Source organism: Penicillium macrosclerotiorum (genome assembly GCF_028827735.1).
Source record: "Penicillium macrosclerotiorum strain IBT 26536 chromosome Unknown utg000008l_segment0_segment0, whole genome shotgun sequence".
NCBI lineage: Eukaryota > Fungi > Ascomycota > Eurotiomycetes > Eurotiales > Aspergillaceae > Penicillium > Penicillium macrosclerotiorum.
The window spans coordinates 2025646-2041837 of NW_026643087.1; the positions used below are offsets into that span (position 1 = coordinate 2025646).

Genomic DNA, 16192 nt, shown 5'->3' on the forward strand with positions numbered 1-16192 from the left:
CTCTACCTATCAGCAAAGACGTGTTGACATTTTATCATCCGAACGATGTGGAGTGTGTACTAGTTTCCGATTTCCGACTAGCCTCGTCGCTCGATACTACTTGTCCTGTCTCCGGCCAGATTAGCCTTATCATGTCTCGTGTTTCTGGGGGTCCGCCTTGGCACCCGCTTAGCGATAAACCTCGATCCCCCTGTTTCTCTCCTCTTCCCCCGTATCCAATTCCTCCAAGCTACACCTTCCGAACACAATGGCATTCAAGAGCGGGTCGTTCGCGACCTTCCTCATCCTTTGCCGTGAGTCCAACCTTCTCCCTCCCCAGTTGCCGCGACGAGGACCCCCTCCCTCCAAGAACAGAGATGGGTCCCCGATGTAACCACCAACCGCCACCAAGACCTCCGCTGACAGCCCTCCCCCAGCAACCTGCTTTTTCCTGGGCATTATTTTCTCGCTCTTCCCCTACGACTATCCGATCCTCTGGTCGACTGCGCCAACTCCCGCCTCGCACTATGACTATCTCGAGGCGCACCTTCGCTTCCTGCATGCCTCGCCGCCGCTGATCCCGCGCATCCTCCACATCGTCATCTTTCTCGGGCTTGCTGGTCTCGTGACAAAGCTCTACAAGCCCTCTGAATCGAACATGCTCTTCGACGGCGCCTCGCTTGTTCTCTACATGTGCGGCATCACCGTCTACATCGCCAACATCGTCAAGGGCCTGCGCCTTGCCTCGGCCGGCCAGTACGGCGCCGAGCTTGCCACCTCGCCCGAAGAGAAGGACCAGATCCTCGGCCGCGAGGACTCGCTTAAGGTCCTCGCCGCAAGCAACACCATCCTTGCCCTCGTCCTCGTCGGCATTCTGGTCCTCCAGGCCGGCCAGTGGTACGCAGAGCGCAAGGACGCGCAGGAGTACGCGGAGCTAGCGGCGGGCAAGAAGGGCGAGGCTGAGAGCTCATCAGCGACGGCGTCCGGCGTGGCATCCGGTAAGCCCGGTCGTCAGAGCAGCCAGCGGAAGAAGAGTAACTAGGCACATGATGAATTAGCGAACCCTTCTTTGCTTTCTTGTTTTGTCTTGTTTGGGTTTGGAGAGGTGCGCTGGTGGGAAAGAACTAGGAGAGGGCGTTGTAGTATAGTTTGGCGAATTGTCTTTTTCCTCCCCCTTTTTTTTCTCCTTCTTTTTTATTTGTTGGATTGGGTTCTCTAATCCGTAATAATCCATCCTGTTCTCCTTTTTGGCGAGTGGTGACCCGTATGAACTGGGTGAACCATTCGCTGAGGGTGTTTTACCACGGAGATCGGGAATGGGCCGGACTCTACTCCGGCGAGAAAGACATTTATCCTTTTCTTGAATATATTGCCAGTCAGAAGGAATGGAGGAGTTGGACAGAGGAAGGGAAAGAAAGAGGGGACATCTCGAATGAATGTCGATTCGGGGATTGTCTATGTACACAGGCCCATGAGGAGAGCACACTATGGCATTTCTGTACGAATGATATGAAATGAAGATGCAGACATTTTGATCGTCGTGAGAAAGAGGGGAAGCGGGGGAAGAGAGAGAGAGAGAGAGAGAGAGTTGGGACCGTTCATTAACGTATCAACAGATGGTGGCATATGTCGTCGTCACACCGCAGAAGGGGAATCTAGAAGTGCAAAATAAGAAAAAAAAAAAACCAAAAAAAAACAATGTCGTGAGGTAAATATAGGCAAAGAATGGCCCAAATGCGGCTGGCCTGCGCTGTCAGGCCCCCCAAAAAAGAAAGCAAGACGTCATTAAGCGAATGAGAATGGGCTCCGTGGGAGGTCGGGAGACCGGGGGCTCAGGGCTTTCGCGAAAAGTCCCTCGCCGGACTCGGTGCTCGGCGTGCGGGTCAGCTTGCTCATGGAATTAGCTGTGGCCAGCGAGTCTATGGGCGCAAAGCCGCCGGGCCCGCTGGCCTGTTGCGCTTCTTGCAAGGACTCTGGCGGATGAAGCGCGACGGTGCGCAGAGGCTCGAATGTAGAAGGATTGAGGTGTGAGCTTGGAGTTGGGGTAGGGTTTGTGTCTGGCGTGGGCATGGAGTGAGACGGCTGGTTGGCGAGACCTCGGAATGAGCTGAATGAGGAGACAGCCACGTCTGGAGACTGTGGCGAAAGCAAGTGTGCAGGGTTCGAGCCTATGTTTGTACAAGTTGTTAGTTATCAGATGATATGCAAGTCTTGCAGAGGGAAAAAGACGCACTGTCTTTCGCCGAAAGGTCTCGCTCGCTCGTCTGGAGTTTCAATCCCCGTAACTTGTCGGTCAATTTGCGGCCACTGATGGGCGAGACGGGAGTGGCCGGGCCTGTGGGATACGCCGCGGGGGTTGACGATTCATGACTTGACACAATGCCTTCGAGGCCCCGCGGTACGATGCCGAAGTTGGCCTCGATCCATTCCTTTTCTTGAACTGCCATGTGCAAGGCAACACCCTCGACATTGTTCCGGCACTCATCCCGGATCTCCTCATCCAGGACGCGCAGGCGTTTCTTGGCCCAGATTGTGTGCAACACGCCTTTCTTGCCAGCTGAGCGGCCGGTGGCACCGAGTTCAGGGGGGAAGATGGCAGGGAGCGGGTTTACCTGCAAGCTGTCGCGAGCTTTGGCAGAGGGGGTACCGTCTGTGTCCGTCGCCTTGGGTTCATATGAGAGGGTGACAATGGGTGGAATCGTGGTATTCGGTGGAAGTAAGAAATAGAAGCGACGGGTATTGTCACTGGGCCGCTCGTGGGCCGGCAGGACAGTCGTCTTGCCCGCCCACGAAACATGCCACGATCCATCCGAAGCGGTGCGTGTGATATCATCGTCCTCCCACTCGATCATGAGGATCTTAGTTCCCTCATTTCCCTTTCCAGCCTCAAACTCGAACCGAGCCAAGGCCGTGATGGCGAGACTACCAGCCTTAGGACCCCGCGGGGTTTCCAGCTCAGCGAATTCACTATCCGGGGTGAAGGCGGGGGGTGCCTGGGTCATGGCTATACCGGTGGGATGCAAGGCGCACCTTTTAAGGTCAGGATTCAGGCTTGAGGATGGGGGCGGGCGGCTGAATCAGGGGTCGAGTATATGAGGCGCGGTCGTCAGCAAGAGCAAGTTGCATACGAGGAGGAGTGGGGGGGGGGGGGGTTCACAATGTTGCCGATCACGGGATGAGGAGTTCGAGGGCTACAGAGTCGCGGCATAAAAAGTGGGAGGGCTAATTATAGCAACGGCTTGGCAAACCCAAACAATGAACGTCACTACGCTCTATACTTCCATCCCCGGGATCAACAATGAACGCCCCATGCATTAATAATGATAGTAGTTATGGTATCTGCAGAATCAATGGATCATCAAAAAACAAACAGGTAGACAAGACTGAATCTATTTCCAACTGCGTTTGTTTTCATAGAAGCGTGTGGAGAACCATAAATAATCAGATCAATCACATCCAAGAGCATTCTTTGAATATCGCAGATGAAAGCCTGACATAGGAAGCTCTTTGTTTTTTCCAGTGACTGTGATGACTGAGCAGCATGTTATGAGGTGAACTTATGTTTTGGCTTCGAGTGGAAGGAGTGGGTTTCATCGAGGGTGTATAACATCAAGGGATACCTCAAAACACGAGGACGCCTTGGAAATGCCATGATGAAACCTAGTGAGCCTAGGGCTCCATGTAGCTGAGATATAGAATCCAGAGGGTAGAAGAGATCATGCCAAGGTCGTTATCTTCAATTGAGCGGGAATCGCATGCTCATAACAAAAGGGGGTCCTGACCTGGACGATTCAAGCACCTGGCTCATGGTGCTCAAAAATAGGTCCTTTCCTCATATGCTAGGCTTTGGATCACTTGCCAATATTTTTAGCAAGATGTGATAGTTTATATTTTTAGTATCTCAACACGATGCAAGAAGTGGCGGGAAGCTGTGATGAAGGTGTGTTGATCCCAGGCCAAGACAGCGAGCGAATGAAAAGCTTCAAAGATGGACAATACCATCGTTTGAATCACTTTTCTCATGGAAATCTACGTAGGTATGATACAGTATCGTACAATCGACAAGGAAGATAAAATGAGCGGCAAACGTATTCGCAAAAATAGCAAGAAAGAGCAATGAAGAACGGTACGAGTGCAGATCTGCGAGACGCTCGGGGTCAACGAGCTTGGATTGAGGGAACCAACCATGTTCCCTCATGCAGGAAAAACATCCCGAAGATGAGGAGAAATGCAGGGGATAGCTCAGGTGCCAGCCAGATCTTTCTATAATTAAATCGATTAAGGACGTGGAGCAGGAATGGGCGGGCGGTATAATTGAAGAGCGGGCGGTGATTGGTGTAAGAAGGAGTGCACACTGGCAAGGGTTGCCAGCTGCTTCACGAGCAGAAGTTTTCTAGCCAATAATTAAGCAGAATGCTTGCGTGGAGGAATTCGATATACCCGCCCGTCGTCAGTACGGGCCGGCGGTTCGATAACCATAAAGTTCAATCATGTCACATATGGATCTGAGCGGCCGCGGCGGTGTTCAAAAATAGAGCAGCTGCGCGTCATGGGCTATTCTTGGAACATTGAAAAATCAACTCGTACAATTTCTTGCCATCGAAGGCGAACTAGCGCATGGAAACCGGGGTTGAGCCTGCACTACCAGTCAAGGCCGCAAGACGGCAAGCTGACGTCGTATGGATATCAGCTATTTGATTACGATCGGTGGATTTCCACTGTCACTACAACCAATTTGAGCAATTGGGTTGACTTCAGAAAGTGGTTGACTGATTTCGCCTGTCTTAGGCCGGAAGATTTGCGTCGGGCGGCTGTCACCGCCGACGGACTCAGAGATATGCTTTGTTGTGTCAAATGTAGCTATAGAAGGGTGACATTATACCTAATTGGCTGAGTAATGAGAGCCTCATGTTCAGTCTCTTGGCAGAAATCTACGATATTCTGTTTTTCCGTCTGCACTGTCAGGTAGAGGTTTACTACGAAAGACTTGTTGGATGGACAAGATGAAATGTTGAGGGAGAGAGGTGTCGAATATGAGATGATGAGGTCCGACAATATCAGTAGACAATCTAAGTTGAGCTTAAAAAATGCCGGACAGACAGTACAGAAATGCGCAGAATGGTGGGGAACTCGAACGCTCCGCTTTACTGGCTGGCGGGTTAAATATAGCACTGTGATCACACTGCATAAGTTTCCTGCACCCCCTCGAGTGTACATATCCGACCCGCTCTGTAATTGGTCAAAAAGGTGCACCAAATGAGAATCTCCTCGATATTATTGGGTCAAATGCTACTCTCTGCTTACATAGTTTGAGTCCCAGACGATGACTGGTGGTATCCAGTAAAACCGCATGTACAGTATGTACGTATGTACGTATGAAGTCCATCTTGAAAGTCTTCTGCCTGGGAGGGGGCTTCTGTGAATAGCCCAGCTTTGCACCAGATACTTTGAAACTACAATCTCCACTTATTCCATTTACCTCGGTGACTACTTGCTTGTGATTCATTCTGTAGCCAGGCTGATCCTAGCCATATCGCGACATTCCCCGTCGAGTGACTTCGGGGACGCCGATGGATACACGGTCTCGGAGTACGGCGAGTAGCTCATCGATCGGCTGGCATGGGAGCCAATCACCCTGCTCCACCTCGTGTTGACCGAATGATCCTTCTCCCCCAGTTTCGCTGGTGGTAAGACGGAAATACTCGGCGGCAACAATAGGCACAATTTTACCACGTCACGTCGCACCTTCCCGGGGTGGGGAAGGGGGGTTGGCCAATGGGTGTTCCACGGGCGAGGCCCATAGCCCGGGCGCCAGTGGGGCTTGGATTATCGTGGCCGGCATGCGAGGGTCCCGCTCTCCCGGCAAGGAATAGCGCCGGCGCTTAATTGCATTTCCCACTTCTGAGGACTGCCAGACCCCTCCCTACCCATTGGCCGGGACACTTGGGAGGTGGGCAGGCTCTGCTTCTTCTCTGGATCGCCTGTGATAGCAGCCGGGGGGAACGGACCAATATCAAGCCTCGCATGCGAGTAGAAATGTAGTGAACTGATGCCTGTGACGGACTGCGGAACTCTATTTCCTCGCCGGTAGACTTCTTTGTCGGCGTCTGTGTTTTGTTCCTCTTCGAGGGAGGGGGCTCCGGTGTATGGGCTGTATTGTGCTGCTGGGTCGGCGCCTCCGAGCCATACGTTATCCTCCGTACGTGTATCTATACGGAAGTCTGTACAGAGTACTGTTGTTTCTGAACCGTTCATCGGTTCTACTGGAATTGGCGATCTGCCAGATGAATTTGTCTGGTCAATCTATGTAATCCATAGTGATATCAACACCCTCACCCACACCATTGTATCAGAAAGGTGACAATGTGCCCGGCCTACAGACAGCTTCCCCTTGAAACCAGAAAGCGGAGATGTCCGTATATTGGAGGGGCATTCTTCAGCGCAACTCGAAACCAGAGATGCGCTTTATGGCCCAATCACAGTCTGTAATTTCACAGTGATATCTCAGCCAGCTGCAGCTTGAATCCCCATCTTGCATCAGGTTATCCCCAAAAAGGCAATTCTGCTCCTAGGTTGGTGTGATGGGTGTGCTTGAGATCAAGGCGTGCAAACGCTATTCACCGTGCAGAACACATCGAAGCGGGGGAGGGGGAAGACATGCTCTTCAAGCACAACCCTCGTGTGCACACTATGTAGAAAAGAGTGAGTGCCCCGAGCTGCTCTCACGCAGAGAGGGTCCCTGTATTGTGATTGTGATGGAAGGGTCGGTCGTCGTATACCAGCGTTACCGTATCTCACGTAGTAATCCCTGTAATACCAGTCCTTGTAACATTACATACTTTGCCAGCAGGTGTCACGTCGAGGGTTCCCACTCTTCCAGTCCATGAACGGACTGTACTTCGTTACCCACTAGAGGGCCCCAGGCCCAGATCCCTGCCTATAACTCCTATAGTTTGAGCACATATAGGGCCAGGTGGGCAACGCGAGATGAGTCTTTGCAGGGAAAATACCGCATGACGAGCTCTCTCTCATCCGTGCTTGAGCTTCCCTGTTCATACTCGTCTCTAGAATCTGCAATCAAGAATCTACAAATTGTACGACGCGCAATAGTATGCCGCGCCGAGCCCTTGCTAGAATTGACCTCTACCTTCCCAATCCAGCAACTCATCTCTCTAGAGGCTCCTCAATAAAGTCTGGGGGAAGGACCGAGCTAGATGCGCTTCCGACCATGACTCGAACGCGTCCCGCGACTTGTGAGATGCGGACGTGCCGTCAATATGGGGGCGAAGGATCTTTAAGATGAACTTGTTGGCTTAACCCTTGCTAGCGAACCTTCCAGGTTTTCACCCAATGCGGATAGGAGTGACGCAAATACTAGCTATAATCGAAAAATGAATCGTCCCAATTGTGCTTCTCTCCGCAGGAGCTACCTCCCTTGAAACTAGGGGTCAGATCATATCAAACATGTCCCCAAAAAAGAACCTCCCCCATGATCATCTGCTATATGCCCTTCCAACAACCCAATGATTCAACCCGCACCCCCAAATGAACGAAAAATCCCGGAGGCTGTGGTTTACACGTGGAATGTTCTCCGCCAAAGATCCTGGTCGACGTACAATGCAAAAGGGTGGATGATACCAACAATCTCGCTGTTGAGCCTCCCACTCACAGCCGGTAGGGAGTGTTGGTTTACGGGTTTGGGGGCGTAGCCCTGCCACCTCCCCCCGACCGCGTTTTCGCGGTCAAAGCGACGGGCCTTGCTCTGACGTGGTCCTGCCCTATCCGCGACGCGGAGAGCTGTTGGTTCGGCATCGAGAGATTAGGGGCTTTTGCTACGCGCGAGAAATCCGATTTGACCACGCCCGGCATGACGTGCCCAGCGCAGAGCGCGACCTGCCCAAAGACCACAGCGGGTTAGACCCGGTCGCCCCGACCCATCCAATGGGTGCGCAAGGCCCGTCCAACAGTCGGGCCACGACCATCGAAGATATAGCTGCTTGTTTTTATTTTTACTTTTTCTAAGGCTGGCTTCCAATTCGCGCTGTGCTGTTCGAAGAAAGACTTCAAATGTCGGTGTAAAGCCTGGGACTATCCTGGGAGTGGCGATGCGGATCTAGATCCAACAATTCGTCGGGTCCAAATTTCGCATGGCTGGTCTGATCGTCAGCGAGGAGTTAATGAAAGTCTACACACGGGATACCAGCGGGAGCAGAAAGTGAACACAGATCAGACTTTGTAGAATTACTGCATTAAGAGACGAAAGAAAGGTGAAGCCTAGACCGTCGAAATGTAGCAACGTATGTAAACAAGAGACAGTCCACAAGCTGTGCTGTATGATTTTGAACAAATAACGCCCAGTCAGACACCGCCAAAAAAAAAAAAAGAATAACACCAGATCTCTCGCTAATAGTCCTGAGCTAGCCCCAATGCAAAACAAAAGAAAAATGGAGATCTCCCAGAGAAAAGAAAAAGAACAAGTCAGGTCATCATAACGCATTAAAGAGGAAGGAGGAGGAGGAGGAGCATGAGTCCAATCGCAGATCAGAGCTCGTCCGCCTCTTTGTGTTCCTTGCTATCCCGATGCTCCTTCTCGTCCTGGAGTTCCTTGCTCTCTCTGATCTCGCGACACTTGCGGCGCTTGCCCTTGGGCGGTGCCTCGAGGTGGGTGCGCTTGTAGGTGACGGTGCGGGTGACGACCTGCTTGACGCTAACGGGCTTGCCGGTAGCGCTGCGCGGAGGGTCCAGGTAGCGGATGCGCCAGTCGTGAGACGGCGAGAAGGGGGTGCGCAGGCTGGTCGCGCTTTTGGGCGAGTCGGTGGTGGGTGAGGAGTACTTGAAAGATTGGGGGATGCGGAGGCGGCGAGGGATTTGGAAGCTCCGGCGTGAGGGCCCGGCCGAGGCCGGCGTCGGCGGGGGCAGCGACACGGTGGGTGAGCGGGCGAAGTCACCAAAGGAAAAGGTGCTACTTAACGCGCTGCCCGGCTGCGACGAAAAGGTGCTGCTGCGGGCACTGCCCGGCTGCGAGGTTGGCGAGGCTGCCGAGTTCTTGGGGGACAGGGAGTTGTAGTCCTCGAGGAACTTCAAATAGGAATTGGGAATGGCGGACTGGGGAGTGAGAGGCGTCGATTTGGCGCTGGAGTCCTCCTCTTGTTTGATCAGGTCGGAGACGCTGGAGGGGCAGTCATCATTCAGCTCCGACGGGAAGGACGTTGTCCTCGGAGTCTTGAGCGGAGGCAGGACTGGTTTGACGGTCGGCATCTTGACAGAAAGATGGCCGAAGAAGGAGCTTGCAGGGAGTCAAGCTACAATGCAGACAGGAGAGAAGAGCAAGCTGGAGAGGTTCACGAGAGTATCAAGCAAGGCCGGGATTTCGAAATCCAACGGTGATTCCGGGATAAGGGATGATTAAATAAGTCTGGTGGGACAAGAGGGGACCGAACGATCAAGGCAAACACAAAGTTAAGGAAGTGTTGGAAGTAGTCAGAACGAAAGGAGAGGTGGGTCGAAGGAATCTTCTTTTGCCGGCGAAAAGAAGACGTGGAGACTGTTTTATCTAGATGCACTTTGGGGGAGCGAGGGGGTGGGAAACGGTGGAAGTATGAGCTCGAATGCCGTCCAGTATGGTATGTAACGGCGGTAACGTTTGTGACGGTTCTGACGGTTCTGACCGTTATGACGGTATAGAGACGAGACAGCTGTGGGCAATCTTTCCAGTCAGTTTACGTCGGCCATAAGAGGGGGGGGAGTTTAGGGGTTTAGGGGGTCGAGAGGTGGGGGCGGAACGCCGCCCCCAAACCCGTCCCAAGCAACCTCGGCGGCTAGAGGACAGCCGAAGACCAAAAATAAACGAAAAAAAAAAAGAACTTACACTTGGCTGAATGAGGGAACCAAGAGTCAGATAGTAGGTGAGGGTGTACACACACGTTCTAGTCTGATTCTCAGACTAGCAAATTCCAGAGGGATCGAGTTTGGGATGACGTGGTTGACAAGTATATAGTTGAAAATCGTTCAACCAGGTTCAGTCCCGTCAAGGAACAGCGAGGTATATATGTCTCACAGAAGGACGCAACGAAACGAAAGACGGAAAGACGGAGAGCCAGCTCGGGCTCGATGTCACTATAGATCTAAGTCGATTCCAAGTGATAGACAAAAAAAAAACGGGTGGTGAAGCGACCAGGACCTAGTGTCTGGTCCCCTTGTCTTTATAATTGTCCTCCCCCCCTTATACTGTCATAGCTTGTGACTAACTTGTGATTCATGGCCACTCCATCATTCTTCACACTCCCCCAGCACACACTAATCGCGCGCGCCATCTGAATCCTGAATTATCGGCCCCCCTTCCTCCTTATGCCCCAGAAGCCGCCAGACCCAAGAGAAAGTGACTGTTGCCAGGGACAACAGCTGTATTCCCAAGCCACCATTCACCCAGATAAGCGTGTGGTTCGCCAGCAACTTACGCGCGCATCCTTCATTGTGCGGCGGCGCCTCGCCCAAGGGGCCCCCCGGCGTGCAATGCCAGAGTGAAATTCAGCCTTGGCATCGACTGCCATCGCTATCTCACCTTGACGCGCCCGCCCTGTTGCGTTTTGAGCCGGAAGCTTCACTGCGGGAAGCGCCCATCTCCAACATTGTTCTCCCCCAGAGCCAATAGTTGTCCCCACTCCCAGTCACCCTGCACGTCTTTCGCGCCTTTCCAGCCACCTCCACTCTTCTTCAGAGCCCATCGGCTCCTAGTTCTCTCAGATCCTTTGCCCCCATTCCCCCTAAGAATAGCCACGGGGAATATCCTGAGGTGCATGCAGGATGTGTAAATGCATTCCCCTGTTTCTTCACGGAAGCTCGCTGCATGCAAGAAACCCTAGAAGCCAGGGGAATCTCCTTTTCCCCCTTCGAAACCTCTCCCCTATGCATGTATGCTTCAGTACTCAATTCGCTAGAACCCCTTCACTGCCAAGCATCATGCTCTATACTCGAGCGCGCATCGGCTGGAGGGAACAGCTTTGTCGCATATAACCGCTTGTTATGAAACTGAGCGTCTCGCGCCCACATCCCCAGAGATGTTCTCAGACCAAGCCTTGTTGGAGATCGCAGCAGGCTGGCTTGGTGCGGGTCAATGATAATCTGAGCCAGTTGGGTCTCCCATGGAAGTAGCAGGTTGTCTAAGATGACCGTAAAAGACTGGACCCTAGACCCTCATCCTGTGGGTTGTTGTTACATGTGGAGCGGGGATGCGTTGGTCTTCAGGAGATAATGGGAGGAGATGTTATGAGTGCACTATGCGGTCAGGATAGACTGATCTTCAGGGCTGTATCAGAGGGGGCGCGTCATGGCACAGCAATCTGCGCAAATCCAGCAGGGGGGGCCTGTACAGGAACATGTGGTCTCTTCCTTGTCGTCATTTGCCCTCCATCTCCAGACTGGGTTTGCCGTCTCGGCTTATTCGTCCGCTGGAAATTGATGCATTCGTTCCCGTCATGGGGGTGGTGTCTCCTAAGGCGAAACACACACACACACATATATATATGTAGGTAGTCTCTACACCGAACAAGCAATACCGATTCCCAATCTTCTTCTATCTCTTCTTTTACATGGAATTTATATTCAGCTTTTGAACGAAATGGATTTCTTCAACATTCGAGTAGAAGCGTATTCAAAGATATTTAATTTTTCGAGTTTGTGTTTTTCTTTTTAGCTCTCGTACTTCAGAACGAGCACGCAAGCATGTCCTGCGCACAAATCAAATCAACGAGACTATACATAGACCAAGCATCGAAACCCCAACTTAAGAGCTCCTCAAGCAGCGCCCAGGGGAACAAAACAAAATAGTCCCGGACTCGTCACTAGCTACCATTAATTCCAACTCCTGCCCTGTCCCGCAGGACAGGAATGGCGGATTATAAGGAGGAGAATAGAGGGAGGTGGGCTAAGGGAAAGAAGAACAAAACTGAAACACCCTATGAGCGAAGGATATAGGGGGGGGGGGAGTTGTAACAAAGAACAGGTGGGAGATCTAACGCCGTGTCCGCGGAATGATTGGGTATCTTTTACCGTCAAGGTAATAATATATGAGGAGGAAGAGCCCTTCCCCCGAGAAAGAAAAGAAAAAAGAAACCAAAAACGAAAGTCTTCATAATATAGAAACGATTTTAAATCAGAAGATAGTGCCAGTTGTTGCGGCGCATTACATCGCGCCATTGCACTTGCTGGCGCTTGATTTCTCGGCCGCCGCCACTGTTGGGTGATTGTGACTCGATCGGCTCTAGCTTGGCGACGGGGCTGGGGAGCGCTGTGCAGTATGGATCGCCAGACGAAGCCTCCAAGTTGGCGGAGTCATCATCAGTGAGTCTCCACACCTCCTGGAGGAGGCGGTACATGCGGCCGAAGCTGCCGAGGTCGGCGTGGTCTCCCAGAGCGGCGGCGCGTTCGGCAAGAACGGCGCGGAATTGGCTGGAAGGCGTGGAGTGGACGCCAGTCATGAGGAGGGGCCAGACCAGGGAGCGGTCGAAACCGTGGGGACCGGCGGGCACATACTGAAGCGCGTTGGTGACGGCCGAGATCAGATTCTCGTTGCTGGCTTGGTTGCGGTCGAAGCCGGGCACTAGACTGCACAAGTAGATCCGCGCAGCGCTCCGGAAAATGGAGGACATGGTCTTGGTGAGCGCCTCGGGGCGGATGGACCCGGTGGCAGAGGAGAAAGGGTTCTCCAGGGTTGAGTCGGCCGGCTCGGTATACTTCAACTGGCTGCCGAGGGCCTGAACGTGGGAGCAGACGGCAAGGTCATCGACTCGGCCTTCGCTCTTCAGCGAGTCGAGACAGGAAATCTCTGAGATCAGGTACATGATTCGGTCGTCGCAGCCCATCAACTCGCGCAATCCACTGGGCGTTCCACTGAGGTGCTTTGATCGATAAGTGTGTGCAAATTGAGGAGTCTTGCCGATCATGGTCGAGCCGAGGATGTCAATCCAGGACGTCAGAGTCATGCTGAAAGACGGAACCATATATCCGTTCTGGTATTCCAGAGACTTCGTGGGGAGTCCAAGCCGGGTGACCAGGTTGGAAGCGGCCTGGAAGTGATCGAACCAAGGGATATCGGGCAGGTAATCGTCCGAAGGACCCACAGAGCAGTGGAAGAAGATCATGGCGAGGGTGGCGTCAAGGATCTCCTCGAGGTTCTGGTCCTCTCCCAAGGCCTGGCATAATTGGGAAATTGCATCGTAACGGTGGCGCATGATATCATGATCAATTTGTTCACCGACTAGTCCTTCAGTGGTCTTGAGGTGGATGGCAGCAACACTGAGACAACAGTGGAGGTAGCATTTGTTGGTCTCAAGGGCGCGCAGAATTGCCTGGGCACGCAAGTGTCCTCGTTGATGAGCTTCGAGGACCGGGAACATTTGCCGAAGAACATTGTGGATGAAATGGTCGAGAAGGGGCTGATCATGTTCATTCACCAAGATATTGCTTTGGGTCCACAACGATGATGTTTGATCAACGTTAGACTCCACGGCACCAGCGTTGACACCGTGGAACGTCGAGGCCTGCGTGAAGTACTCCTCGCCAAACCAATCATCACCAGCATAGGTGGGCAAGGGAGCGCTCAGCTGCGGCGGGGCGAAAGCGCTAAACGTGGACGTGGAGGAATCGTGGCGCATGGGGACGTCATTGATGAACGTTTGTCGTTCCGTTTTCACATCGATCTCATATGGGGGTGCGTAAGGTCCATAAGGCGCAGTTCCCAAGCCCGGAGTGGGAAGATGCGAGGAGAAGATATCATGAGGCTCCGCGTATACTGGGCGGCTAAAATCGTACTCGGGCGAGCCGGAAATGGGGGAGGACATGGACAGGTTGCGAGGGCGGAAGGTCGGGTCTGGTGATGTAGATAGTTTATAGATTAGTATACATTAGGGCAACGAGGAAAAGTACTAGTCGTCACGCTAGAAGTCACAACGCGGATGAGGGTTTGCCCTTACCTGGCTGAGTGCCATTTCGTTCAATCATTTTCGTCTGCTTAATTTTATTCTTGATGCGCTCCTTTTGGGTTCGTCGCTGCTCGGCGTTCCCCCACCATGAGGGGCGCTTAAATTCACATCGTACACTGAGGTTGACACAAGCGGTACAAGATGGGTGCATCTCATCGCATTTCTTGCGACGCAGGCGACATGTGAAACATCCTATCAGGAGAAGAAGACCCGATCGTCAGGCCATGGATCTCCCTCGGAAGGATGATATAAGGAAGGGGCGGGGGGAGGGGGCAGTGAGGAAAACATACCGGACCGGGATCGCTTATGCGCCTTGCCTGGCCGTTCACCCGTGGTACAAGAGCCGTTTTCGGCTGGGAGAGACGCAAGACCCGACTTGGTAGCTTTACTGTTCAACGACATGGTGGTAGAACTCTTTTTGGAGGAAGGCATTTTGGGAAATGTAACTGAGCGAGTACCAAACAGTAGAAACCTCCGAAGCGATTGTACCAAAGTGTATCAAATTGTCGGCGCCTAGTCAAGAGGGAGGGACAGACGGCTTCAAGACCAAATGGTGGGCGGCTAGCGAAGCAGGTGGGTATAGAACCGATTGGGGGAATATATTATATGGCAAAGCTGAGCCAGCAGTCTTTGCCTTCTAAAGGAGTATAGAATTGAAAGACTGTGGGTGGTTGACCGTGCAACTTGAAGATGAGGGTTTCAAGTTTTTAGTGCTGGAGGGATCGGGGAAGCTTTAAAACTCATGATAGCTTTGCGACAGAACGAGTGTTTCTATTTTGGAACCCACCTGCCGGGACACTAGGCTTTCGCTGCAGGATCGGGAGCATTGGAGAATTGGGGGGCTGTTAGTGACGGGGTTGGGAGGGGGGATCACCCCCCCCCCAAACGGGCTGGGACAGGCCTGCGCAACAGATGCGACGACGAATCACAGTCGAGAGAAGATGGGTTAATATCGCAATGGGCTAAATTTGGGTCAATTAACTATCTTTTTTTAGGGCGAGGTCGCATGGGACTAGCGTCCTGCACATCGATCGCGAGCTTTCTCCTCGAGAGCGCGGATGGGGAGTGGAGGGACATCGACGGGCCGGAAGCCAGTCAGAAGCCCGGAAGAAGCCAGTCAGAACGTCAGAAGAGGGGTTTGTGCGTGCAACAGGGATTCCTGCATCCGCTACTTGCTCACTGGTGGATTACGGGCTCGCCCTAGGCTCGAAGAGTCTCCAAAGACCCTCCCCGGGTTGTATCGATGGGACTATCACAGACTTCCAACCAACAGGAACGAGAGCTGTTGGCCTTGCTCTGACAAATCCGCCTTGCTACGACCGATGCCAAAATTTTTTCCTCTTCTAAGCCGGAGGAAAAACAAAAAGGAGAGCTAGGGCCTGGTTTTTGGGGGCCGGCCCCTCCAGCAATACCAGGCCGGGCCGATGTGCTGAATCGGGATCGCAACATCCTCAAAATCGCAACGCAGATTGAGAAGAGTGTGCTCCGCGAGAGGAGTCTAAATTTGGGGACTATTCGGGAACAAACCCGCCAAAAATTCGAGAGTTGCTGCACCCTGCACGAGACGGCTAGCTGCTTGGGGACCGTGCCCATGAACGAGATGCGATGTGCTGCAGCATCACCTCCGGCGTGGTCGGGCGTGGTGTAGAACGGTGGAGCAAGACGAACCCACTCCATGCCCCGACTGGCCGAAAGGAATGTGCCTTGTGATGTGACGGGCCCCGGGCCACGGTGGAGCAAGCCAAGCTTTGAACTCCTCATGCGTCCATTGGCCCGTCCATCGGGACCTCGACGAGATGTCCAAGCGGTGGCCGGTGGTTGGGGGCCAATGATGGCCAGCAGACAGGGGAAAATCCAGGCCCACTCGGCTGCACGGGGATGTGATGTGATAAGGTCGAGTCGTTCAGATTTTAACGTGCATATACTCCCTTAATTAGCAACACTTAACCGCCCGTCTCAGCTGGAAATTGGGCTAAGTCCCCTTTTTGGGCAAATTGACCCTCAATTGACACCCAATTGATCCTCCCACCCCCTCTCTCCCCGTCTCCCTTTCCTAGGATTTTGGCCAAGCTGCAAGAGCCCATCACCATGCATGCACCGGGAGGATGCAATATACAAACTCTACTTCGGGACGAATTTGCTATTAATAAATCGAGAGGACTCGTCTACGGTTCCCAAAATAGTAGAACTTAACTGGAATTAACTCGACCCTTCCCCATGTGCTCCTGGTCCAA

The 16192-nt window shown here is 52.9% G+C and overlaps 5 protein-coding genes across 5 annotated transcripts; 1 reads left to right on the top strand and 4 right to left on the bottom strand.

Moving 5' to 3' along the window:
* Window positions 1–247: 247 nt before the first annotated feature.
* N7462_008903 (putative secretory component protein shr3) lies at window positions 248–1021 on the top strand (the record flags this gene model as incomplete). The annotated part of the gene is made up of 2 exons (XM_057080617.1): window positions 248–293; window positions 417–1021. 2 exons carry the CDS (start codon window positions 248–250, stop codon window positions 1019–1021), a joined length of 651 nt encoding a protein of 216 aa, XP_056930945.1.
* Window positions 1022–1764: 743 nt separating this feature from the next.
* On the bottom strand, window positions 1765–2981 carry N7462_008904 (uncharacterized protein; the record flags this gene model as incomplete). Its single annotated transcript, XM_057080618.1, has 2 exons — window positions 1765–2147; window positions 2213–2981. The coding sequence occupies 2 exons, from the start codon at window positions 2979–2981 to the stop codon at window positions 1765–1767; spliced, it is 1152 nt and encodes a 383-aa protein (XP_056930946.1).
* A 2824-nt stretch (window positions 2982–5805) lies between these two features.
* Window positions 5806–6234, bottom strand: N7462_008905 (uncharacterized protein; the record flags this gene model as incomplete). The annotated part of the gene is made up of 1 exon (XM_057080619.1): window positions 5806–6234. The coding sequence occupies one exon, from the start codon at window positions 6232–6234 to the stop codon at window positions 5806–5808; it is 429 nt and encodes a 142-aa protein (XP_056930947.1).
* Window positions 6235–8520: 2286 nt separating this feature from the next.
* N7462_008906 (uncharacterized protein) lies at window positions 8521–9237 on the bottom strand (the record flags this gene model as incomplete). The annotated part of the gene is made up of 1 exon (XM_057080620.1): window positions 8521–9237. The coding sequence occupies one exon, from the start codon at window positions 9235–9237 to the stop codon at window positions 8521–8523; it is 717 nt and encodes a 238-aa protein (XP_056930948.1).
* Window positions 9238–12125: 2888 nt separating this feature from the next.
* Window positions 12126–14390, bottom strand: N7462_008907 (Zn(II)2Cys6 transcription factor; the record flags this gene model as incomplete). The annotated part of the gene is made up of 3 exons (XM_057080621.1): window positions 12126–13846; window positions 13950–14150; window positions 14249–14390. 3 exons carry the CDS (start codon window positions 14388–14390, stop codon window positions 12126–12128), a joined length of 2064 nt encoding a protein of 687 aa, XP_056930949.1.
* Window positions 14391–16192: the final 1802 nt, after the last annotated feature.